Raw genomic sequence first — 27714 nt, forward strand, 5'->3', positions numbered from 1 at the left:
GATGGGAGTATAGGATTTAGTGTCAAACAAGGCACCCAAGCTCCTAAATATAAGTGGCATTTGTAGGTGGGTGAAAGTGGCAGATTTTGACTAGCTGTTGTATTTGACATTTTTCGGAAAAAACTTAATTTATTTCCACCAAGCAAATTAAGTTCCTAGTGATGCTTGTTAAGGGAAAGGGATTCTGGTGTATGACCCACACATAAATTATGTTAGTTTTGGCGAGGTTAAAAAGATAGTCTGTTTATCTGGAGTCAGACTTCAAAATTGGAGGAAGCTGGATCTGTATATACTATACCAAAATGAGGTATAGTGTGCCCAGAGTCCAGTGGTACCCCAAAGGTAGGCAGAGGTAAAAGTAGATCGCACCTTACTCTGTGTGGTAGTGTGGGCGAGCAGTTAGGCTTTATCAGAGGGTAGTGTTAAGCATTTGTTGTACACACTCAATCAGCAAAATATGTCACACACTCAAAGACTGAACCCAGACCAATTTTGTTTATATAGAAATATTAAGTAATTTTATTTCTAGAACCAAACCTGGCACAGGTAAGAGAAATAAATGCTTTGAAAAATGTTATGAAATGTTTTACAATTGAATGCAGGTTCAAATGCACTTGATTGAAATGCAGGTACGTTAAAATTACTTTTCAGGTTACTTTTTATACTCCGTGTGATATGCCTAGATGTTACACTGGTTCATTTCATAGAGAAAAGTGAAGTAAAATCAGTTTTGCACAGTTGTGTAGTTTTTCAGGTTTTCATACAAATCAACTCCACACTTAGAACATTTTTCAAGAGAAAACTGACTATGTATTCCTATGGAGAGAAATTAAGTTATTGGTTAACCGGTAAATACTCTGTCTTTGGGGTTGTGTTTCTTGGGTTAGAATAAGGGTTCCCCCAGGCTCAAGGTTGCAATCTCAAAACACCCCCAGTGGCACTAGGGCGGCCGGGTGCAGAGTGCTGAGACCCAATGTTATCCAATGGGGGTTAGGAGGCTTCTGGTTGGTGGCTGCTCGCTAGCCGGCCCCAAGGTTGCGGGAGCAAAGCTCAGGGCAAAGGGGGGTCTGGATTAGCACACAAAGTGCACCCACTGGGGCGGCAGGGTGCTGTTTTGCCTTGGGGTGCCCTGTTTTCAATGGGGATTTTCGGTTTTGGTTTTTAGCTGCAGGCTCAGTCCAGGAAGGCTTCCGGGAGGAACCAACAGCTGGGCAGGAAAGTTGCTGTGCTTTGGGACGTAGGAGCACCTCTGGTTCTTTTCTCCAGGGCGGTTGGATGTTGGGGTGTCTTTTGAGTTCTGATTTCACTGTACCGGGCCACTCGCGGTTGGGGGGGTGGTGGGTGTCTTCGTGCAGAGGCTGCAGACAATATCAGGGAGTCCTGGAGGGGTCCACCCACTGTGGACTCGGACTCTGGATTGCTGAGGCACCTCGCTGGGACCAGTGGGCCACTCAAACTCTGGCCATAGGAGACTGGTGCAGTGGTGTTTCCAGGCATCTTGTTTCTTTGTCCTCAGCAGGCTCTGAGTCTTGCTTTGGAAATTCTTTTGAACAGAGCTGCTGTTCACAGGAGATCCGGTCTTTTTTGAAGGCAGTCAGTCCTCCCAGGGGTTCTGGAGGTTGCTTGCTGGAGGACAAGGCGACTTTTGGCGCAGGATTTAGGGAAACTGCAGACAGGCTGGTAGGGCTGGGGCTTAGTCAGTTCTTCTCTGCAGTCTCCTCTGCTGGGCGTCTTCTATCGTCCTTCTTCGTAGGTTGTGGGAATTTGTCTTCCTGGTTCAGGGCTACCCCCTAAATACTGTGTTTACGGGTCTCTAGGTCAGTAGTCATTGGGCTACTGACCTTAGGGTGACTACACCCATTGTGTGCTCACACCACGTGGGGAGTGGGCACAAATCCTAATCCTGATTGGAGAGTGCCTGCTATCTGCAAGATTGCGGGCACTGAAGAGTGGGCTTCACCTTGCCTCCTGAGCAATGGGGTTGGCAGAGGTGGGCATTCCTTCTGGGCTGTGCCAATTGTTCCCGATTGTCTTCCCGCCGAAAAGGAGAGGAGACAGGAAGGGGGCCTGTTCCTGACAGCAGGAGAAGCTGGGGGTCGCATTACAAAGGCGGCAAGGTCTTTGTAGCTCCCCTACCACATATGGCTCTTCCTGGCCTGGGGGAGGTGTGATCTCCGCCCAGGAAAGGCTTTGTTTCAGGGCTCAGGGAGCGAAGACTCCCAAACCAGGGGTCCAGAAACATGTCTCCTGGTGTCAGCCTGGTGTGTACCAGTCTGGGAACCCACCAGAGGCTGATTGTTTTTCAGGGGGCATCTCTAAGATGCCCTCAGTACATTTTTCATTAAATCCCACACTGGCATAATTTGTAGTGATCCCCCCTGAAGAAGGGCTACATTATAAGCCCGAAATGCATTGGGAACCAGCAGAATCACTAAAGATTTGTTTGAAAGTACAAGCATGCGACAGTAAGAAGTTTTTAACACAGCTGCCGTGTAGAAGCAGTGTCACTTTCTACGGTCTACCCTGTAACAAGCACAACTGAGGATACAATTTGAATACAAAATAAAAGGATTAAAATGTGAAATGATTGATTAACTTTTGATATACGCCGTTCCGGCAAATGCGGCGCGCTCGAACTTAAAGTTACCCGCTTCAATCTCACTTGCATAAGTGTGTGTTTAACATGCTGAGACATTTGATACCAAACTTCCCAGTTTTCAGCAAAGCTATTACGGTGCTGTGGCGTTCGTAATAATAAACTCGCAGCACCATATACTCTTAATGGCTTTACTGTACTTAGTGTCCAAGAATTGGTCTAGTCACTGTAGTGGCACAGGGCTCATGCATCTGAACCCTCACCACTGGTACCCACAGCTACCGTCCCACACCTCTCGGCACAAATCAGACTGGAATTCGGCATCTGCAAACAGTCAATGGGCCGAAGGACGACTTTTTTAATGACCTGTCACAAGCTGAGGGCGTCAAAGGAGGGCAGCCTGGCTCACCACTTATGGGCACAGCGGAATACAAAACAATGGCCAGCGGCATACCGCTATTTGTCCAGTGGGCTCAGCATCCTCTGCCTGAGTGCGCTCTGGGACTTTCACGTAAGCCAAAATGAATTCAAGAGGCTAGCAAAACTCTGCGTGAAAAGGCTTTCCTCAGTTGAAGATCGGGCCAGCCTCTCAGCTAGAAGTTATGGTTGGATGTCTCTCGGCATTTATGAACAGCTTAAACCTCAGAGTTACTTAACCCTCACTTTCAGCGCATGCACCAAGCTCCGCTTTTTAAAGTTGAGAATGGGGGTCATTGCCTTGATCTGCCATCTGCCCAAATGGGAAAGGGACTGTACCCTGGAAGCATGCCGACTTTGTGGCCAACATAGGGATGATCTACTGCATATACTGTGTCTGTGTCTAACCTCATGAAGGAAAGCAGGGCTATTTTACGAAGGGGATAGATCGACTAGGTCAGATCATGCAGAGGCGCAGTGTTGGCCTGTTTTGATCCCCGGAACACCATCCCAAATTGTGCACTGGTTAGGTTTATGGATTGTGCTGCAAAAAAAGTGGTGATGGGGAACTGTTTAACGCTACTCCAACCTGTGACTCAGAGCCCCGGCTTACTGTAATAGCTGCTGGACTCAGCAGCTATTACAAACATTTTAAACAAGGTCTAGAGTTTTTTTTTCTCTTCCAAGTGATTAACACTATAGGAACTATGGACCATGCACCCGTAACAGTTTTATAAATTGGGCTGTCGGATGCTTTTATCTACAGGAATCAGGGATTTTTTTTATCACATTGTAACATTTTATCTGCAGTGCTTGCCAGGGTTTTTAACAAATCATGCAATAAAGGTTTTTTATTTTGTATTTGATTTTTTTACTGGAAAAGTGCACCCAGCTAGAGGGGTGGCTGACCTATACAGCCTCTAAGGCTGGCACAATAAGAACTGCTTCCCTTAGAGGCCTTCCGCAGCCACAGTGCCCTTGATACCCACGGTACCTTTTACAAGGGACTGACATGTGGCCAGATAGGTTCCAATAGGGGGCAAAAGGTACATTTTTGGGAAAGAGCACAGTCCCTTGGCACCTGATTGGCCGGGACCCAGGGCACATCAAGTTAAAGTGCATCAGTAGTCTGGCAAAAAGTGGTGGTTACTGCAACAGAAACCCAGCTGCCTACTCCAATCCAGTGAGCAATCACAGCGACATTATATTTCCCAATCTCACTTACATCGTGGACCATACTCTTTTAGCAGGAGCCTATATCTTTTAGATGTTACCCATTAGATCACTAGTTTAAAACTTCTCCAAAATTGGTGGATAGTGAAATGTTTTGGGTATATTAACGGCATGTCACCTTTAAAGTGAGGATGCGGATTTTGTGATTGTGCAGAATTCAACAATTGCAAATCTTCTCAGTCCCTTGTTCTGGTTGCTTTATGGTGCGAAAGGCTTCTATTCCACACTTAGTACACAGTATCTGCTGGACCTGCAGCAGACCTTGATTGGATCCGGCTCAGTCCTATGTTTTTCTCTGAAGTATCTGTAGGCACTGCAGGCGTTTTTTGTTGGTCTTGCAGGTTGAACCTTTTGCATTGGTGGTCTTGGAGGCTGTGAAGAATTACATTTTCACTTTGAGCTTTACCTGCATACAGCATTAACTGACAAACCTCCGAGCACTTTCAGCCGTTTAGGTGTGTAAAATATATAAAATCGGGAAATGTATGAACAGTCTGTGGTTGCTCCATTTGCTTGGCAGATGTGTCCATGCTTGGCCACATGCTTTCCAGTTTCATCAGCAATGGTGATTAATGCTTGGTTAGGCATGCTCTCATTCAAATGAGGTGAGCTTTAGCCTCTCCTGATTCTGTTCTTTCAACAGTTCAAGTGACCCTGGCATTGGGAAACCCAAGATAACGGAGCTCCCATTTTTTTTTTTCTCAGCTATGGATTACAACAGTGTACATTTTGCAAGCACTACAGTTACTTGGGTGGTCTTAAACATTCATTTTAGGGCACCATACTCCCTGATTGCCTCCTATATGTCTGTGCAGGTGTTTTATGTCCTTAATTACGTGCAAGGTAAATTGTTCTGTTTTATTTATTTAATTACTTACCCTACTCCTGTCCTTCATATGACGGACTCCACTACCCCCCACCCTGCCCCTCCCCCGCCGGAGAGACTGCAGTAACGTTACTTACCAGGCCTCCAGGTGAACGCGTTTGTCACGCCCACAGCACACGGCCACAGCAGACGATCTTCTGATTAATGTACGACCCACATGGCATGAAGGGCGGAATGTAGCACACGCCCCCAGCATTTCTCACACCCCCAGCGTGCCCCTTGATGCGGCGCAATTGCGTTCACATGGCATGAAGGCCGGACACACGCCCCCAGCGTGCCCCTTGATGCTGCGCAGCAACGTAATTTGCGCTTGTATGTGCGAGTCACATGGCATGAAGGGCGGACACACGCCCCCAGCGTTTGTCACGCCCCCAGTGTTTGTCACGCCCCCAGTACACGATGTGATGGCCGTACCACACGTACCCCCAGCGTTAGTCATGCCCACGCCCACAGCACAACGCAGACACGCCCACAAGGGACTACTTTGCTGGCACGGTTCTTTTACCTTTTAAATGTATAGAGGAGTTGGCCTAACGGTTAAGGCGCTCCACCTCGGATCTGGGTTCGAGTCTTGGTGACGACGCCAAACATCCTGTGATTCTGGGCAAATCACTTAATCTCCCCGTGCCTAACAAAAATAAATGTGTGTCCTCATGTAACGTAACTGGTGCTATGTAAAGCGCTCTGATACCTGATTCAGTTCGGGTTAAGTTCGCGCTATATAAAACTCTGCCAAAAAAAAAATATATATATCTATATATCTATATATATCTATATATATATATATATCTATATATCGTCTGCATAGCCTATGTCCTTCTGCTGCAACTGCCCTTTCCAACGCTGTATTGGATGTTGTGATTGGTGCTGTGGTTACTGAGATTACCCACCTCAAAGGTTTGGGCTCTCTCTTTATAATATTAGTATGGTTATATATATATTGCACATTATATTAACTTGTGGACTGTTTTGGGAAACATCCTACTATTGATTTGTAAGCTAAAACTGCCAAGGAGGAACGTTGTTTAAATAACTTTGTAGGGATAGTTTTTTTTTTTTTTTTGTCCGCCCCGAATGTGACATAAAGTACTGAGGCCAAGTGCCACATTTAAAAAATATTTTGATTGTTTAAATCTACATAACAGCTGTTAACATGTGCTTAGGAAGAAGAATATAAATCCATCCGACCTGGGCTGAAGGAAAAGCCGAGTAAGTTTTACACAGTATACAGAATCTGTGCCCTGTGAACTCCAGTAGATGCGGTAACCATGCACATGAAGGGTATGAAGCAGAGATGGCTGGTGTATACTCCGTTGAAAGCGATGCAAGTCCCTGTTCAGTAAACCCTCTCGTTGCCATTTGATGCCTGTGAATCCATATCGCAGGCCTTCATTCCTTAGCCAAGCAAGAAATGTCATTGCATGGATTATAGTGTCTTGGATCCCTGCCTGCTCCAGCTGCCTGACTGTAAGCCCGGTTGTGTCCAATCAAGGTCTTGCATTCCGAGAGTAGTGATTGTTGGCAGGAAACCGTGATGACCGTTAAGCTCTGAGAAGCCCAACACAGGGACATCCGCCCCCGTAGCCATTGACTTATTGGGGAACCCAGGGTCCCCAGTCCATTCACAACGACTGAAGCAGGTAGTAACTGAAGAATCAGGACAGCCCACAGGCCAAGTCTCCATTCCCGCTGAAGCCTTGTGCATCCACGAAGTAAAAAGCTTTTTTTGGAAATAGGATTTTAAATGGATTTTGATTACAATGTGCTGTATAAATATGACTAGGTACTAATATCAACAGTTGGGCACAGAACTTTATATATATTCTTTTAACCATCAGGGACATGCTGTGTCATTGTGGATCACTGCCTATGTGCTCAACACTCAAGCGATGTGCAGATTATAAGATGTGTTATGGAGGCTATGCTTTGAAGTTTGACTGGTGGCTAGGCACACTATGCAATACTGTTGCGCAGAGCTGCTCTCCTTTTATAGACAATGGCTCCTAGGATGACTGACCATGTCAGAGAAACCATGATTAGTGTTAAAGTTGAGAATAACTGATTGGTGCACGCCTGACACTTAGAATTGTTAATAGCAGGGTTGGCAAAACACAGGTACTTTTCCACAGCAATCTGTTTATACAGCTTACTGTGTGTGCAGCAATCCACGTGATGTGCAAAGGTACAAAGAGCAGCACACCTCTTGCATGCATCCATGTTGGAGTGTGTAACGCTGGTGCCAGCCAAGTTCCAGTCCCAGCTGTTGTCCTTGACATTAAATGACCCCTCTGCTTGTCCATGCGGAGCGATGATGTTTCTGAACTGGAACAGGACGCTTGTCCCTTGGCAGCCTTCATATACAAGCCCTTTGCTTGCAGGTGAACTGGTCTGGATGTCCTCTTTGAACTGCAGTGACCCAACATGAGGTAGTGAGCCATGTACGTCACCCCAGCAAATTGGAGGTATTTGAGGTGGTCACCCCAATCCCTGCTTATTGAAAAATCAGCCTCCTCTTAACTCGTCCGTAAAGTTACAGAAGAGATTGAAAAAAAAACTTTCAAGCAAATTTGGATTTGCTGGACTTGCAAAAATACTCTTTCTTTTTTCGCTGGTTAAAAGTTATTAAATAATCCCAACTCAGTTTGGAAGTGGTAACCCCTCTGTTTGGATACATGTTGTATCCTGGTGCACGCTGGATGTGAGCAGAGGACAGACTTGCTTGGAATTTTAGGGCCCAGATTGCTGTTTAATCTGTCTATTGAAGACTGCCGTCTGACTCCCTGGTCGCTTTCGAGGTATACCTTGGATCAGCAGTAGGTATTTCACACGTTATGCCATCTCCGAGGAGCAAGATGCTTTTAGAAAGCAGCGTTGAGGGGTTCAGACGACTAGTGGCAGTCGCAATTACCGGTGAAGGAGATGGCAAGGCATTCCTGCTAACTAGTCAATTGTGGATTTTCTGAGAACAATATTGCTGGAATTTTCACTGGCATTATAGGGAGTTAAGCAGTGACTGTCAGGAGGCAATAACCCCTTTTCTAGGTGTTGCAATAAAGTGGACCTTGTGCTGACCACTATTGGGTTACAGATGTCTAGCTAGTTGCACTCCCTGTTGCAAATTCAGGTGCTTAACCCCTTGTGTGCATCTGTTGGCCGCCGCACTCACTACCTTCGTAGTGCTGCACACGTCTATTGACTGACGCGACCCCGCCCACTCCGCTAAACCGCCGCACCGCGGCGAAATTGCCGCTGCGGTTAAGTGGCTAAGAATTTGTCTTTGTGGTGGTTAGATTAGATATTTGTTCATATTTACCAGCAGAGTGAGCTGAACTAATGTGTGCTTCCTTTCTTCTTTCAGAGAATCCTTATTACCCTGCTCCTCTCCGCCCTTGGAAAGTTATGTTTTTGACTCGTAGGCAGCGTGTAATCCAAAGGGACCAAATCCACCCTTGCTTCTGGACTCTGTATACTTGAAATCTGCTTATTGTAGCCCTAGCTGGAGCACTAGAGCTGGTGCTGTCACCTCATTACAATCCTACACGCAGTGAGTGGCAAGATTAATTTCAGGTCCCGGAAATTGAGCCACGTTACCTAAAATGAACACTGAGTGAGTGCTGCAGATAACGCTTCCTCAGCACCATAAAAGGATTTTCTTTGGCAAATCTTGCTCTTTTATGTAATGTGTGGATTGCAGGGCAAAAAACAAAAGCAACTCTTAAGTCTGATCTTCATCTGTACCTCAGCAGTAATCTATTTTGCTGTACTTTACAGGCAAGCTGGGTGAATGGGGAGCAACACACACATTTGAGGGTTGAACCAATACATGCAGGAGTTCCAGAAAACATACGTCCTGTAATGGGGTGCTGAATAAAAAAAATAGTTTCTTAAAAGTGAGGAGTGGAAGGATACAAGTGAGACCTGGCTTGGCAGTTCGGGCTGCACTGTTCCCATGAGGCACAGGGTCAGACTCATATGCAGGTGGCCAATGTCGACAATGTATCTAAGAGCCACATAACCCCATATAACATTCTCTTATAAAATATTGGCATGTGTGCTTGAGGTTGGTGACTTCCCTTCTTGAGCACCAGGGTGAGCAAAGCACCCTTTCTAACAACTGGAATCCTCCCCAAATATATCCGTGTTTATCACAAATATGCCTGCCCACTACATTTGAGCCTTCAGATGATTGTATACCTAAATATCTGTACCCAAGGCATTAAATAACCATGTCATTAATGTCACCAAATGATTATATAGAACTATTAACTTATTACAACCCAGGTGCACAGTGTGCTTGGCTATCTAGTGTCTAACCTACTACACAGCCTCCCAGGACACCTTTATGTGCGCAGCATGTCACCAAATCCACCAGTTGGCCAAGTGCTGCAGACCGAAAAGCACTGTACTTGCATCTCTTCAACCTGCATCTTAGAACCATTCACAAAGTTAACGTAAGCATACATCACTAGTCTGTATACAACATTGCATTACAGCTATATACCTGGCTGTAGATTCTGTTGAGGAATCAATCTGCATCGTCTGGACTGCTGACCACCAACAACCCAGCTCCACGAAAGCCATCCAAGTCCATCGGCGGGTCCAGCCACAGACCTAACGCATTTTTAGCAGGAGCAAACCATTTTTACTTTCACAATAACTATTCCACACCATTACTAAACAGATATCTACTATTCTTACACAGTCGAACACCTTTGATGGATTGCAAACTTATAACTGTATTAAGACAGCAGTGTTGGTGCTAAGTGGCTCTGAACAAATGCCAATAACTTTACACATGACTATTAGTGGAGGGCTCATGAGATGTCGCTCCACTAATTGTCCTCACCTAAGTCGTTCATACAATGCAGAGTGCAAGCATAGGTGCATGTGTCCTGTGTGTGTGTGAATGGTCTTGTTCTTTGTCCAGTTAATAACCTGTCCTGCAGCAGCACATTTCTGGAATTACTCATCCTTGCTGGTTACAATCGATCTTTGTTCAGAAATTATTTTAATTCTGAAGTGCTTACATAACCTGTTTATTTTTTTCTTTAGGATAGGGGTCAAAAGCATTAATTTTCAATCTGTCCTTTAATCATTAATATAATGGTATTTTCTTACTGTAGCCTCCGTGTCTAACTACTCCAGCATCTAGAGATCTCACTGTATGGTTAGCGCATGATGGTCATCATTCATTCCACTGATGTACCTATTTGTCCTAAGTGGTAGTCCTGTTTCTAATGTCACCCACAGCGTCTGACCAATGATGTGCATTATTTTGGGTGGTGATTTATCCTTTCAAGACAGTTTGAAAAAGCGTCGGGGGTACGCAGATAGCCTCACTGAATAAACTCAGTGCCTAATGGAAAACTTCCAAATGTCAAGAATCATGAGTGCTCCTCCATACAGGACTGTTCCCATGAGGCACAGGGTCAGACCGATTTACATATGGCCATGTCTGAACTGGGGTGGCAGAGTGAGCTAAAGAACGGTGATGGATTAAACCCAGATCTGCTGACTGGGTGTGAGTGTTTGATTGATTCAGATGCTCCGTCCATCACCACCCCCTTTTGTACCACTTTGTTCGCCATAAGTTGGCAGGGTATGCTCAGACGTGAGTCCCTTGCTCACTTTGCCACTGAATTCAAGCAAGCCTGGCTGAAGACTGCTGAAATGCCAGAAACCGGTCCTATGAAGCTTGCTTCCGATCCAGGGAAGGCATGGCTTAGCAGTTTGGGCTGGACTGTTCCCATGAGGCACAGGGTCAGACTGATTTTGCATATGGGCATGTCTGCACTGGGGTGGTAGATTGGGCTAAAGAACTGTGATGGATTAAACCCAGATCTTTTGACTGGGTGTGAGTGTTTGTTTGATTGGTTCAAATGCTCCGTCCATCACCACCCCCTTTTATACCTCCATACAGGCCAGCAGACTTCTGCTTGGGGCTGCAGTGGCTTTTTTTTACGCTTTTTAAGTTTAGCATGGGCTGCTCTGCAAACCATGCTGTATTTGAGTATGGAATAGAAGCCCCGCTCCCTCCCCACCCATATTTGTCATTGACTTGTTATTGTGCTTCGTAAATGCTGGCTTCTGATTCTTTAATAGGCTTGTTAGTCTCTCCTTAGTACCGCCTTGTCTTCATTCCTAACCTCCCACGAGGACTGGCCTTTTTACTTCGGATGTTACACATTGAGTCTTTTTTTAGTCTGCAAGCACTATTTTCTTTGCATAGTGTCTCCTACTGCAGGCACAACACGCTTTCCTGCAACATTCACACTTTCTAAGCAGCCCGGGACATTGACGACTGCTTCTTTGCATAGGTCTCGTATTTCCGATAGTTTGAGCTATTGGCATTGTACATGATCATGTCTTTTATTTATGTTAATTATCAAAACATATCAATAAAAGGCATTGTCTTATACAATGCCAAAAGCTTAAACTCTCGCAAATGCAATATCTATTGCATTGCAAATGCTTGTTTTATCATGCACGGATGGCTGTATCCCTGAAACTGCCAAGGACTGTTTCATGAAGTACTATCCCTTTGCTTGGTAAGAATATAAAATGAGTTCCTAGACATGATGCGGATTCCCCTGTGTGAAACTGTTAGTTTGGAGATACTCATGCCCTTTTCAATTTTTTCTTCCTTAGCTCCTGTTGGGCCCATGTCGAGATGGGCCCCCCTGATGCCATCCTGGGGGTGACTGAGGCCTTCAAGCGTGACACCAGCGCTAAGAAAATGAATCTCGGTGTGGGGGCATACCGGGATGACAATGGCAAGCCATTTGTACTAAGCAGTGTTCGTAAGGTAAGGCCGGCAAGTGGATGCAGTGTAGGTAATGGGCAGATATCTAAACCCTCGTCTTCCTGTGCACCATCCCCTCCTTTAGGAAGAGCGGCAAATACTGCTAATTTTACTGTGATTACGATTCTGTATTTGTTGTTACTCTGGTTTCTGAATTTAAAAAGTTCCTAACCGCATTTAATTTTCATCTTCAACTTTGCAGGGTGTTAAGGCCTTGCCAGGACAGTCTACACCAACCACATAGCATACAGGTTACTGCAAATGTTAGTCTTTTTTATTTTTTTGCAACACATAATGTAGAGATCGCACTGTCATTACGGTCCCTCCCTTCAAGGATTTAAAAAATAGATGGGCTCTCTGTTTTCATTCGAGTCATACATTCATTCTAAAGATCATCACAGGCACATGTCTAACCCCACTAGTGTTTCCATTCCACCAATTTGTGTTTATTGTGCTGGTCAGTAATTAGTTTTTCCTGTACCCTAATCTGTTTTGTTGCAGTGACAGAATTTACTTTAAAGATGTCATTCGGTAAGTGGACCGGCCTGGGTTACACCTTTCTACCGCTCATAAGGCCAGCTTTTAGAGTTGACTGTCCTGACTGAGGGTGAGAGTCTGAAGTTGTTGAATTGGGGTTCAACACATAAGGAATGTTTTTCTGTGCTTTCAAAGTGCTTGTGAGGCTCTCCTATATGTGCTCATTCACTTTCAAGATTGGGAGGCAAAAGGGTCACTAGAGCAAACTGCCCCCACTTTGAATTTCCATTTTAAATGTGATTTTACGACCTAAAGGGTGTTTTCCCTGAGTTTCAGGGGAACAGGCTTATGATTCAGCTAGCCTGGGCCCCTTTTACCCTGCTCAGTATGATAACCCATTCTAAGACTGGGAAAATGAGCAATTTTATGTTTTTCCTCAAGTGACTTGCACATGTGGACCTACTAAGTAAACCGAGATCGGTGGATCCTTGATGGACAATTTGCTTTTAATTACTACCAGGTTTGATTGACTAAGAACGTGTGGGGCATGCCACTAAGTTCCATTCGGTCATGCTGCTTTCCATGTGCAGCACCTTGGGTGACTTAGATTCTTTTAATGTCTGCTTCTAACTGCCTTGAATTCAGGGCAGCTGAAGTTTTGGTTCTGAGTCAATGTGCTGTTCAACTGTCACTCGTTGGGAATAAGGTGGTAACCAGGTCTGTTTGTTCTCTCTTGCAGGCAGAGGCTATGATGACAGCAAAGAAGCTAGACAAGGAATATTTACCCATTGTCGGACTGGCAGACTTCAACAAGGCCTCTGTAGAGTTGGCACTAGGAGACGGAAGTGAGGTCGTCAACAGTGGCCGGGTATGGAAACTGAATACCCAATCGCAGCTTTTTGTTTCCTGAGAATTGAATTAGTGAGACTTGCTCTTTATGCTATGTTAACATTCTGTACATCATCATAAATCGAGGGCACACTTACTTGATTTGTAGTGAACATGTATTTAATTTCACTTTAAACGCAGTATATATTTCACAGATGTATTGTGGAAACCGTCCATACTATGTTTAGTTCACGTGGACACTCTTTCAAAGCTCCACTAATGGCACAATCGCACATTCCTGATGCTGTTTTTAAAGTACATTGTTTTGTTGGAAGGTGGTCCCTTGAATGTTACCCTTCTGGCAGAGTGCCTTGAGGCAATGAGGATTGAGCATCTTGCTCTTGTTGGCAACAAAGAATGATGGACGGAGTGCTCAAACTTTTCAAACATTCACCCCAGTCAGATCTGAGTTCGTGCCATCGTTGTTTTGCTCACCAGGCCTCCTCAGTTTAGACCCAGCCATATGCAAATCAGTCTAGACCCTGCTCCCCATGGGAACAGTCCAGCCCGAACTGCCAACCCAAACAATGATCAACGTTTCGTCCATCTTTTTGTATTGCATCTTGCTCCCATTACTGAGACTACAATTAATCTCTTGCTAAAATGTAGAGTATTTTGTTTTAGCCTATTCCATCTTCCATGATGAACGCTCTCTTTAAAAGTGTATGTTAGTTCACATGCGAGCCTTGCCCCTAGAGCTTTGTCATCCCCTCTTCTTCCAGCTGCATGTGTTGTTCCCACTCCTGTACTTGCCTCTACTAACGAATAAAGTATGCCCTTCCGACTGGGAGTTGTGGTAGTAAAGCAAGTGTTTCCGTTTCAGTGCCTGTCCCTTACACGAAACCGGCCCCTGCCCTAACACACAGAGGTTAATAACCTGTAGAGCCACAACTCAAATGTGTGCTTCAGTAGCATCACCAAGCTCTGGTTAATGGACGTAAAAAAACACAAGAGCTGGCCCTCGGGCACGTTCCTCTGTGGTTGTCTTTTTACAATTGAGGGGAATATGGATGCAGGTATCTCACTTTCACAGATTAGGCTGATGTGATTAGATTTCAGTTATGAATAGTTTAATTTGAAGTAGCCCGTCTTACGGTTTGGTTAACTGTTTTTATTTATTTATTTATTTTGTGGGACTTGTTTAAGTGATTTGACTTTCTTGAATTCAGCTAGTCAAGTTTTTACAAATATAAAGCGTAATAGCGTTCTACATTTAATTCTGAAACGTTCTGCATACCGAATCATGTCCAGGGTATCAAAATTCATTAATTTATCACCTATTGCTAAAAAAAATATTAACTTGTATACTTGTAGATATTCAGTGCTGCATCTTAACTTTAAGTCGTTCAACTTTTTAGAAAAACACATTTTATTGAGCTAAAAGATGAATGCCACTTATAGCAGAAGGTGGGAGTAAAATGTGCCTTGGTATTTTTTTGTATTAAATAAGATACATTTAAAACGTGCCCTGAATGTGTACGAGGAGGGGGTAGTTGAGGGGTGTGCTGGAAACCCCCAAGACCATTTTCAAATCACATGACGAAGGAAGTAGGCTCCCTAAGTGGCAACAGGCTCAAGTCCCATCTGAAATCTTTGAAACGCACACAGACCAGTCACATTCCTATATGTATGATCATATGCGAAAAGTGTTGAACTTGATGCCTGATTTAATGTGCTGCAAGCGATAGTGCAGTTCATTGTAAATCTACAACTGAAGTTGATTGTTGAGCCAAGACCTCAAATGAAGAAAAAATGTCGGATGGGTATTTTCTGGCAGATGGCTTCACAGCGTCTCTGATAGCAACCAAGACCACTTGCTGATAATTTTCATCTGACCTATACAAAATCTGCTTTTCAGTTTACCTTGACAAGTTGCCCCAATCCAAGTCCCTGAAGCTTGCCTAACATTAAAAGCGTGTTCTCTTTATGACAAACATTCTAAACGTGATGTCTGTGAAACCATGATGTCTGTGAAACCTGCCAGCACTCAGACCTGGTTGATGTTTTACTTTTACCCCTGTCGTCATTAACAGGTATGTTATTTTTGAGGTGTGCATGTAATGACTAGAAGGCCTGCCTGTGTTTTGATGGAAACTTTGTGCTACAGTTTCTAATGAATTTGAATTCATCCCTTCACAGTACATGACTGTGCAGACCATATCTGGAACAGGATCGTTGCGCATCGGAGCAAGTTTATTGGTGAGTGGCAATTGCATTTCTACGTGCAAGTGGTTTTGAAGTATTGGAGGAGAGAGGCAAACATGGAGTCCTATTTTGCTTTGATTTCTTCTGTTTTTATATATTTTAGATGTACCTAAAATGTGTTTTATTTCAGTGCACCACATCCCAGTATACCAATCCATACTACAACGTTCTGTGGCAGGTGAAACAATGGTGCAGAGACCTGGAGATACCTACACATTGCGCCTGTGTGGTTCGATCGATAGAAAACAATCCACATAGAGAAATATTCTGGTGTGGGCTGAGACAATGAGCCTTTAGGACCGGTCGTCATTGGAACTAAGGAAAGTGCAGGGCTTCAGACAGACATTAGGACTGAGGGATGCCAGGGCAGATGATGGTCAAGACACAGCTGGGGAAGCTCAGAGTGGCAGGACATCAGTAATAACACAATGTACTCCATACCAAAAACATTCACTACTGATTTGCAATCTCTGCGCAATAAATACTAACTGATGAAACGGCAAAGAAATAATTGCATACACAGAAGTTTGCTGCAGCCTTCTAGCTCTACAGATAACCTTTCTTTAGCTAAAAAAGTTAGGTGCAGAGACCACTGGAGGAAAACCGTATAAGAAACATAGCTCACAGTACTTAGCCTCCAAATGAAACCCGCTCCCCAATCGCCATTAACTGACAAACCCTCACCCCTTTATCACTTACTCGCTCTGGTGATGTTCTAGTGAACCACCCCACTCATGGACTTCAGTGGCAAATACCACCAATTGCAGACCTGAGTCTGCCATTTGTGAACCTGAACATGCCTAAATACTAATAAATTAAGCAATGTTACTTAACATTGCTCATCCAAGAATATATTGCACTTACTCCTGTTTTGGAGCTTTCATAGATTCACATGCTGGAATCATTCCCCGTCGGCATGATGGGAGTCCCCGGTACTTTAAATAGTAATAAAAGTAGACTGATGGGTATAGACCAGAAAAGGCCTAGGCCTCACGGTTTATTAACCTTTCATAGTCCTTATTAAAAAAAGAGACCAAAGTTTTGCCTTGGCCAATCCGCAACTACCTCCCTCTAGAACACCCCTGGGAGAAGTCAGAAACTCACATTTTCTACCGCACGTTGTGCTAGGGAATCTCCTCTGAGCTCTGCACTGCATTTCCCATCTTCAAGAACATTCTGGACTTCAACTTTCAGGGAAGTGACTTTATTTGATACATGGTCTCAATCAGATATATCTGCTCCTTATAACTGTGGTTTGCCACAAATCTGACTGTCATGTCAGAAAAGGCACAAAAGGCTCTTTAGAGAGTGTGCCACTTGCCTGAAGAAGAGACTGTATGTGGAAGACCCTCCCACAAAGTGCATTTATTGTTTATATCCTTCTCAGAAGGTGTCTGACTGCTAGATATGACGCACCTTTTCGAATAAGACTGAGACCATGAGGGAAGGCTTCTTACTTGGCTCCAAAAAATTAAGACCAAGTCTGATCCTGTGTCAGTCGGAGAGCGGGCAGCCTACCTCATCAAAGATTTCCCTCAAAAGAGAGAGGGGATTCATTGCACTCTGTCAAGGAACCCCACTCAAAATGCGACAAAATATCCTCTCAGGATGTCACCTCAGGGCACAGTAAAGGGTCTCAAGAGAGAACAGCCTTATAAGTCTCTATCGGAGCCGAAAACTCCACCTCCAGGCCTAAAACTGACTTTTAAAAACCTTCTTCAGAGCCATCTATATGTTCTGTCACTCGAGGATTTGCTGTCGACAACAAGGATATGCACCTCAGGTACGTCTACATCGTTCTCCACAGCCGTGTCAGCGACAACGACATCCCGGTCGTCTATTCAGGCCTCGATTTATTCAACTATGCCTCTGGCATCATCGACAATGGGTCTCCTCACGATCACTGAAATTGAAGCCGCTGACGTAGAAGTTGCCGTCGACCAGATAGTCCTCGTCGATGAAGACAGTATCGCTGACTAAGTCACTGTCGTCGGTGAAGATGTCGACGGAATCGTTGTCGACAAGGAAGAAGATGCTGCAGGAGGAGGGCACACTTTTGTCGAGCCCATCGCTGTCTGCTTCAATGCAGCTGTTGACACAGACTATCTTGTTAATGAAGGGTCTTAGATCATCAACATCAAGGCCAGGAGCTTAATCACTATCACCATTGACTACCGTCTTACTGAGGGAGATGGATATTACCCAGAACATCCGTCACCAAGTAAAATTACACCTCTTTTACCCACTCATCATTTGTAAGAAGAGGATTCGGAAGAGGAAGACCCTTTGGATCTGCATATAGTCCATCAGATTTGCATGTCCAGTATCGGCGAGATGAGGAGTAGGAGCAAGACTGCTATGGTGAAGTTTACTATGCACAACCTCATCTTGGCTGTCCGTACTATGGTGACCGTGCCTTCTGGCTTAATATCAGATTTTTAGTTCATGTTTGATGACTACCGCCGCCGTTTTCCACCATGAGTACCTGTTGCTGTCTCTCCATTTCCAGTGGGGTCACCAGTGCAGAAATCCACTCCTACCAGGTGGTCACTCCCAAATACTCCACAGTTGTTACTCTCCAGGAAACCGTTTCTTCGGACGGAGAACGTGAAGAGAGAGAACTTTGCAACCCAGGCGCAGAATGGGATAATTACTCAATCTCTCGGCCTGCTTCACCAACACCTCCTCCAGTAGACTCTCCACCAGAGGATATAGGAGATTTTCATAATCTTCTAGAACGTACAGCAAAAAGATTTGCTTTACCACTCCCTTCAAAGCGATGCGACTGTTTCCTTTACGATTTTAAGGAACTGTACCTTCAGTCAGTTAGAGCCATACCAATTATTAATTTCATCTGGGAAGAGGGTACGTGGATTATGAAGACCCCAGCATCTATTCCTGCGGAGCTACCATGCCTTGACAAAAAATACAAAGCCACAGACCATGCACTAGCGTGACTTACGAAGACTGATTCAGTTGTCATGCAGGCAGCTCAATGCCGCTCAAAAAAAATCCAGAAGCACCCCATTCGGCTCTACCTTTTAAAGATGGCAGGTGTCTAGATTCAATTGGAAAGCTGTTTTCATCAATGTTAGCATTGACCGTGAGAGCAGCAAATTCTCTGGCCACCTTAGTGCACTATGATCGCCAGATGTGGTCCGACGTTGCTCCCTACGTGGACCAACCCCCGGACGACGTTGAAGAGGCAAAAAAGTAATTAGATATTTTAAACCAATCAGATTACATGACCTCAGTGAACCTCCAAGACGCATATCTCTACATACCCATTCATCCAAAGCACAGGAAATATCTGAGGTTTTTGGTTGCCGGACGCCATTTTCTGTTCTGTAGTAGGGGATCTCTGTGTATAGTCATAATCTAGTGAATAGTCCCGCCCATGTGCGTGGACCCCGGAGCAATCAAAAATAATCTCTTAAAGTGTCGAAAAATGCAGAACTGCACAGACACTTAAGAGAGAATTAAATACAGATAATGCAGCCTATAAAACAGGCTACACTGTCCAGTACTTCAACTAGAAATTCCACCAAAAATATCCACAAAACAGCAAAGCCTGTACAGATTTCCCTTGCTTCAGCAGCAAAAACCTTCTGGAATGATAGAGAGGAGGACCTGGACAGACAAGCCCCATAGGCTGCCATTATGTGGCTCAAAACAGGATACTGTGCCTTTAAAAGAACCTTCCAGAACTTCACAGTATCCCAGAATGCACTGCAGGTCCCTTTTACTTTCAGTTCTTTTTTTCCGGCTCCTGCAAGCAGGACCCTGGAGCATTGAGCTCTCCCGTTTCAAGGGTTTATTGGTGATTTTTCACTATTGTTTTCAATGTAAGTGCTTCTAAGTACTTTAGTGCTTTTCTTCTTGGTGTTTGCTCCTTTTTGAGGTCAAATATGCCTGCATTATTTGACAAATGCCCGGAGTGCTCAAGAAAAAAGCCAAAATCAGATCCCCATGAGGTGTGTATCCTCTGCCTTCCTTCTTCCCATGTCCCAGAGGAGTGTGCGATTTGTCAAGGCTTCTCTGGCAGGACCCTGAAGGACAGAATGAAGATCAGGCTTCAGGGCCTCGAGGAAAGAAGACTGAAGGCGCAAGGTGGGTCTGGAGGGGCTTCTTCTGCCCGTGCTGAGGCCTCTGGGGGGCTCCCCAGGGGCAGGAAGACCAGCAAGCGTCCCCATTCTCCGTCTGGGTCGATTGCACCGACTACGACGTCGAGAGGGATGACTACAGTCTGTTCCCCGTCTGCCCAGGGCTCTGGGTCGAAGCGGCGTCGACGCTCGACGTCGTGGGATTTGAACAGACCGCCGTCGAAGTCTCCTGTGACGATCTCGTCATCATCCTCGGCGGACTCGACGTCGAATGATCGACGTCGAAGGGCCCGGCGTCGGCGCTCGCCGTCGAAGCGACACCTCCGTTCGCTGTCGGCGAAAAGGAGAAGAACGTAGTCTAGGGGATCCTCGTCGTCGGAGTGGACCGCCGTCGAGGCGGAAGAGGTCGCCGTCGAGGCGGAAGAGGTCGCCGTCGAGGCGGAAGAGTTCGCCGGCGAGGTGGAAGAGGTCGTCCTCAAAGCGGATGTGGTCGTCCTCAAAGCGGATGTGGTCGTCGTCGAGGCGGAAGAGGTCGCCGTCGAGGCGGAAGAGGTCGTCCTCAAAGCGGATGTGGTCGTCGTCGAGGCGGACTCGGCCGCCGTCGAGACACAAGAGATCGCCGTCGAGGCGTAGAAGAAGGTCGACTCCGAGGAAGAGACGCTTGACGTCGAGGGGGCGACGCTCGCCGTCTGGTCACCGTTCGTCGACGTCGAAGAGGCGGGAAAAGAGGCCTGATGCCATGGGTGGCTCGCCAACGTCCCTGGCTGGAAAGGAAGGCGGATCACCGGGCTCGGTGTACTCCGAGGTGTATACTCCGTCGCAGAGGCCAGTTACGCCTCTGCCTCCATTGCCGAGGGGTCTCCCTCCGAGGACTCCTACCCCTCCTCCTTTGCCTCCGCTTCCACAAACCGTACCTCGACCTCAGGTGCCAGAAAGGCCGCCCCCGGTTCCTCCGGGGTCGGTCTCATTGCCCAGGCTTCCGACCCCTCCCAAAGAGACTCCTCAGCCGCAGGTTCCGGCCAAACCTAAGACGCCCGCTCCGGTGGTACCGGCGGATCGTTCGAGGCCTAGGAAGTCACGATCACGCTCCGGACTGAGAGGAAGATCGAGGAGTCGACACAGATCTTCCACTAGATCTAGGCATCGCCATAGGAGGCGGGGATCCAGGTCCCGCACGGACTCATCCAGGATACGATCCTATTCGCCGACCATGTCAGATTCCCCGGGGACAAGGGTGTCTCCGGTGGACGACATCAGCACGTTCCAGGAGGTTCTCCTGAGGGGGGCTACAAAGTTGGGCATCACGGTGACGGCGCCTACACCTACGACGTCCGTGATATTTGAGACACTTCACAAGAAGCATTTGTCCCGCCCTCTGCTGCCATTAGTGCCGGGTTTGGTGGAACCTGCGGCGGAGCTGTTCCTTACGCCAGCGGTGGTAAAAGCCGCTCCCTCCCGACTTCTGAAGTACAGGGCCCCGGATTCGGACCCGGCTTTCCTGTACATGGATCCAGTACCCGACTCCGTTATAGTGACGGCGGCCAGGAAGTTACACTCTACCTCCCCGTCCTCCACCGTGCCGCCTGATAAGGAAAGCTGATGGATTGACTCGGCGGGAAGGAACGCTTGTGGGACTGCGTCCACGACTATGAAAGCTTCCAGCGATTCGGCGTTGCTGGGGCGGTACGACAGTGCCCTGTGGGACTCCCTGCAACAGTTCACGGACCTTCTGCCACGAGACAAGAGGGAGGACTTCCTGGAGATACTTAAGGAAGGGATGCTGGTTTCAAACCAGGTCATTAGCGCGGCTGCGGATATCTCTCTTTTGGCAGCCCATGGTTACTGTCATGGGATCAACCAGAGACGTCATGCTTGGCTCAGGCTCACGTCACTCAAGCCGGAGGCCCAGCAGCGGGTGGCCAATCTGCCTTTTTCCGGAGAAACACTGTTCGGAAAGCATGCCGATGATGAAATGGCCCGCATGAAGGCGGAGGCTGAGACCCTGACGGCTGTGGGCTTGGAGAAGCCCAAAGAAAAGAAGTCCTACCGCCCGTTCCAGAGACGGTTCGGTGCACAGGGAAGAGGACGAGGGCAGTCTTCGGGACAGCAGCAACAACAGCAGCAGTTCCGGAGACCCTTCCAGAAGCGCCAGAAGGGTAGAGGTGGACAACAGTCCTCTACCGCGAACAAAGGCCCGGCCGGGTCTCGACCCTGAGCGTTTACTTCCCCTTCAACCGTTGCCCGCTCCGTGGGGGGGGAAGTGTTCAATTTTTTCTGGCAGAGTGGAGAAAAATTACTCAGGACAAGTGGGTGCTGAATATTGTTTGCAATGGATACAGTCTTCGGTTCACCAGCCCGCCTCCATCGATTTCTCCGGTCAGCTCGCAGTATCAAGTGCGCGAGCTCCAGGCGGAGGCAGATATCCTGTTAAGGAAAAGGGCGATAGAAGACATACCTCTGTCTCAAAGAGGAAAAGGTCTGTACTCCCGGTTCTTTCTGGTTCGCAAGAAGGACAAGAACGAGTTCAGGCCCATTCTGGACTTGCGACAGGCAAACAAGTGGATTCGCAGAGAAAAGTTTCGCATGCTGTCGTTGCATCAGATTTATCCTCAGTTGCAACGGGGAGACTGGCTATGTGCAATAGACCTACAGGATGCGTACTTCCATGTGCCCATTGCACACAAACACAGGAAGTTCCTGCGATTTCAAGTCGGCACCAACCACTATCAGTACACAGTACTTCCCTTCGGGCTGAAGTCTGCGCCCAGAACTTTCTCGAAGTGCATGGCAGTGGTAGCAGCACACCTGAGGAAGAACAAGGTGTTTGTCTACCCGTACCTGGACGATTGGTTGATCAAGGCCTCCTCCTTCTCGGAAGCTCAAGCGCACTTCCAGAAGACGTGCGTTCTCTTGAACAAGCTGGGGTTGCACATCAACATGTCCAAGTCTGTCCCGACTCCGGTCCAGTGCATTCAGCACTTGGGGGCCACCATCAATACGCTAGCTGCAAGCGTGTCTCCTTCGTAGGAGCGACGGTTATCACTCCTTCGGAAGGCTCAGGCTCTTATGACCACTCCATCTACAACAGTGAGGACGGTGTCTTCTCTACTGGGATCGATGGCCTCTTGCATCTTCCTAACGCCACACGTGCGGCTGCACATGAGACCGCTGCAGGAGTGTTTGGAGGATCAATGGGATCAGAGGAGAGGCTCTTGGGACGACAAGATACGACTGTCTCTGCATGCTCTTCAGTCTCTGAAGTGGTGGTGTTCAGCGGCGAATCTCCTCAGAGGGGTTCCCTTCCACAAGGACATTCCCACTCAGACTATCGTGACGGATGCTTCTCTCCAGGGCTGGGGAGCGCACTCCGGAGACATACAGATTCAAGGGACGTGGTCCCCGACGGAGTCCACGTACCACATCAATTTCCTGGAACTCAGAGCTGTTCACTTGGCGCTGAAGGCCTTTCATCCGTCCTTCCAGACCAACTCTCTGCTTGTACAGACTGACAATACGACCACGATGTATTACCTCAACAAGCAGGGGGGCTCGAGATCACGCACTCTGTCGCAGGAGGCGCAGGCGATCTGGCATTGGCTTCTGGCCCGAGGACTGACGATAACGGCTACCCATCTGCCAGGCGTGCAGAATGTTCAGGCAGACGCGCTGAGCAGACTGATTCAGGAAAACCACGAATGGGTCATAAACGACGAAGTACTAGGAGAAGTCTTTGCAAGGTGGGGAACTCCAGAAGTAGATCTGTTCACCACCGCAGAAAACAGCAAATGCCGAGACTTCGCCTCCAGGTCCTACCAGCAGGGGACGCTGGGGAATGCGTTATGGATCAACTGGTCAAACAGCTTTCTGTACGCTTTTCCACCCATTCCCCTGATTCCGGCGGAGCTCATCAAGTTGTCCCAGTCCAGGGCGCGGATGATCCTGATTGCCCCGGAATGGCCCAGGCAGTGGTGGTTCACGGACCTGCTTCACCGGTCTCTCCTTCCTCACATGCGGCTGCCGTGCAGGCCGGACCTTCTCACGAAGTTCGGGGGGCAGATGTTGCATCCCAACCTCTCGTCTTTGAGTTTGGCGGCATGGCTCCTGAGATAGTGCAATATGGCCATCTGTATCTCCCAGAAGATTGTATGGACATACTGAAGGAGGCTAAGCGACCTTCCACTAGGACTTCTTATGCTTACAAGTGGAAGAGGTTTTGCATCTGGTGCAAGTCCAAGAACTATGACCCGACGACATGTAAGGAAGATGTCATCCTTCCATATCTTCTTCATCTGGCGCAGTCTGGCCTTAATGTCCACTCCATTAAGGTTCATCTGGCTGCATTGACTGCCTACAGGAAATGCCCTTCACAGACTTCCTTCTTCAAGATCCCTGTGATCAAAGATTTTTTGGAAGGCTTGAAGAAAGTATTCCCTCCTGTCAGGCTTCCTTCGCCTTCATGGGAATTGAATGTGGTGCTGTCCAGATTGATGAAGGAGCCTTTTGAACCTATTCATAAGGCTTCGTTGCAGCACCAGACCTGGAAGGCGGCGTTCCTCGTGGCCATTACATCGGCCCGCAGGGTGAGTGAAATTCAGGCGTTGTGTTGCCAAGAACCTTATACTGTATTTCATGCTGCTACGGTTGTTATGCATACTCACCCTAAATTTCTTCCCAAGGTTATTTCTGATTTTCATGTCAACCAGACTATAACTTTGCCTACGTTTTTTCAGAATCCTTCTTCTCCAGCATAAAGGTCTTTACATTCCCTGGATGTTAGGAGGGTATTGAAGTTTTATCTGGATAAAACCAAAGATATTCGTGGGTCGGACCAATTGTTTATCAATTATGGATCAGTCAGGACGGGTCTTGCTACCTCTAAACAGTCCATCTCGAGGTGGATTGTGTCCTGCATACAATTGTGTTACCAAAAGGCTAATAAGACCTTAGGGGGCAAACCTAAGGCTCATTCCATCAGGGGCAAAGCTGCAACAACAGCTTTGCTTCGTAATGTTCCCATTGCAGAAATTTGCAAGGCGGCCACTTGGAAGTCGGTCCATACCTTTGCTAAGCATTACTGCCTGGACACTGATGCCAGGGCAGACGCTCAGGTTGGCCAGGCTTCGCTGCGAAATCTGTTCGCACAGTAGTGGTGTTATTTCTCTTTTCTCCATCGCCGCTTTGGTGTGGGGATGGGCTTGCCATTCTATTCACTAGATTATGACTATACACAGAGATCCCCTACTACAGAAGGAGTAGTTTTTGTCCTGTAACTCCAGTTCTGTAGTAGGGGTATCTCTGTTATAGTCATAAGTGCCCTCCCGCCTCCCCGGTGGAGAGAGATATTCATGAAAGGAATGCTACAGGTCTGGCGTGTTACGCCTTCAAAAAGAACTGACCGTAAAAGGGACCTGCAGTGCATTCTGGGATAATGTGAAGTTCTGGAAGGTTCTCTTAAAGGCACAGTATCCTGTTCTGAGCCACATAATGGCAGCCTATGGGGCTTGTCTGTCCAGGTCCTCCTCTCTATCATTCCAGAAGGTTTTTGCTGCTGAAGCAAGGGAAATCTGTACAGGCTTTGCTGTTTTGTGGATATTTTTGGTGGAATTTCTAGTTGAAGTACTGGACAGTGTAGCCTGTTTTATAGGCTGCATTATCTGTCTTTAATTCTCTCTTAAGTGTCTGTGCAGTTCTGCATTTTTCGACACTTTAAGAGATTATTTTTGATTGCTCCGGGGTCCACGCACATGGGCGGGACTATTCACTAGATTATGACTATAACAGAGATACCCCTACTACATAACTGGAGTTACAGGACAGAAACTACTCCTTCTAAGTGCTCCCGTTAGGTCTCAAATCAGCACCCAGGATTTTCACAAAGTGTTTTGCACCAGTCGCAGCATTCCTCAGGCAAAGCCAACATCAGGTTTTCCTGTATTTGGATGACTGGCTGATAAATGCACCTTCCGAATCAGCAGCGTGAGCATCAACACAAGCCTGCACATATCTTTTCTGTTGACTGAGTCTCTCACTCTCATTCTGGAAAAGTTCAAACAGAACACATTGCAAAAGATTGTTTTTCTAGGAGCAAAGCTATACATGAGGTTCTTAAAAGCATATCCTGCTGAGCAACGGTGACTCCTCATGCTAGCGACCTCCATAAGAAGAAAGTCTCTTTCAGTCCGATTATACAAGTCACTCTTGGGAATGATGTCTTCATACATGCCTCTGATCCCATTTTGTCACCTCAAAATGCGACCATCCAAGAGGAGCTGGACAAACAGTGGACACAATCCAAAGGCTCGTTCGACATGGTCAAGGTAACTCTACGAATGCTAAAGGCCTTGGAGTGATGGGTAGACTAGAGCCATCTGTCAGTACGGCTGTCTCTCAAGCACACGCTGGCACCCTTTGGAATCGCCATGGATGCGTCCCCGAAGGGCTGGGGAGCTTACCTCCAAGACTTTAAGTAAGCAGCAAGTGGCATCGGATTTAGCCAATCATACATGAATATGCTGGAATTAAAAGCGGTCCATTTAGCCCTTCTTTCCCGAATGCAAGGTTTGTCGGTGCTTCTCTACACAGACAATACCACAACGATACATTACATAAACCGGGCGGCACACAATCTTGCCAACTTTCCAGAACGGCACAGAGGTTATAGGAATGGGCTATAACTAAGAAAATCTGCCTCCGAATAGAACATGTCCGGGAACACAAAACACGATTGTGGATATACTTAGCAGGCTCACTACATTGTGCTACGAGTGAAAACTACACCAACATCTTGTGCCACTGGGGCACCCATCCGTAACCGCAAATGCTGGTACTGTGTAAGCTGACATCCCCAACGGGGGTCATGGGGGAATGCTTTTTCAAATGCATGGTCCGGCATCTTTGCCTACTCTTTTCCTCCCAGTCTTCTTCTCCCAAGAGTCAGCAGGAAGATGAAGAACGAGCCCTGCAAGCTGATTCTAATTGCTCCAGCGTGACCACGACAACACTGGTACACAGAACTGCTTCTCCTCCCTCAGGTTCCGCACATGCGACTACCAGTATTCTCCATCCTCCTCGCGATGAACCAGGGAGAGATCCTACATCTGGATCCCCGACACCTCCACTTATCGGCATGGCTCCGGAGTTCAATGAGTTCCAGCATTTGAACATTTCCGACAAATGTAGAGCTATCTCGGCCAGAGCGGATAGTACCAACAAAACTTATAGCCTCAAGTGGAAGCATTTCTGTATCTGGTGCTGCCAAGTAGGAATACATCTGTTTTCCTCCTCTCCTGAACAAACTCTTGCCATACTTCTTTCAATTGGCGCAATCCGGCTTGGCACTTATTTCTATAATGGTCCATCTAGCAGCCATTTCCCTGCTACAGAGGACAATTTCCTCTCCTCCCCCCCCCCCTTGGTGTCTTCCAGGATTATCAAGGAATTCCTCAAAGGTTTGTTTCGTGCCTATCCTCCTGTAAGGCCTCCTCCTCCACCATGGCAGCTAAATACGGTTCTTTCACAATTGATGAAGCCTCCTTTCAAGCCTATTCACAGAGCGGAGATCAACGGCCACATGCATCATTGCACCCGTTTGCGATTCCTAAATTGCGAAAATTAAGGAATCGCAATTTAGAAATCGCAAACCGCAATGCATGAACAATTCGCATTTATTTTTGCGATTCTGTATTTTTCCTTAATTGCGATTCACCATTTGCGAATCGCAATGAAGGAAAACCCTTCCCATTGATTCCATGAATGGGAAGGCATTCACATTTTGCGAATTTCAAATTGCGATTCGCTAAATGTGAATGGAATTTCAAGGGTGCAGGGGGGGTCCAAAGAACCCCTCCCTGCACCCCTGAAATGTAACTTTAAATGCAATTTACACACACACATGCCCCAAGGGCGTGTGTGTGTAAATTAAAACTTTCGGTACAAACGGGGGTGGTAATGGACGGAGCATCTGAACCAATCAAACACTCACACCCAGTCAAAAGATCTGGGTTTAATCCATCACCGTTCTTTAGCTCACTCTGCCACCCCAGTTCAGACATGGCTATATGCAAATCAGTCTGACCCTGTGCCTCATGTGAACAGTCCAGCCCGAACT

The 27714-nt window shown here is 46.8% G+C and overlaps 1 protein-coding gene across 1 annotated transcript in view; it reads left to right on the forward strand.

Moving 5' to 3' along the window:
- GOT2 (glutamic-oxaloacetic transaminase 2) overlaps positions 1-27714 on the forward strand; it is a 147187-nt gene that overhangs the window by 40713 nt on the left and 78760 nt on the right. The window contains exons 2-4 of the mRNA XM_078669630.1: positions 11781-11937; positions 13151-13279; positions 15439-15498. Coding sequence (XP_078525756.1) covers positions 11781-11937; positions 13151-13279; positions 15439-15498 — 346 coding nt within the window. The remainder of the gene's footprint in view (positions 1-11780; positions 11938-13150; positions 13280-15438; positions 15499-27714) is intronic.

The sequence above is a fragment of the Lissotriton helveticus genome, chromosome 12 (assembly GCF_964261635.1).
Source record: "Lissotriton helveticus chromosome 12, aLisHel1.1, whole genome shotgun sequence".
NCBI lineage: Eukaryota > Metazoa > Chordata > Amphibia > Caudata > Salamandridae > Lissotriton > Lissotriton helveticus.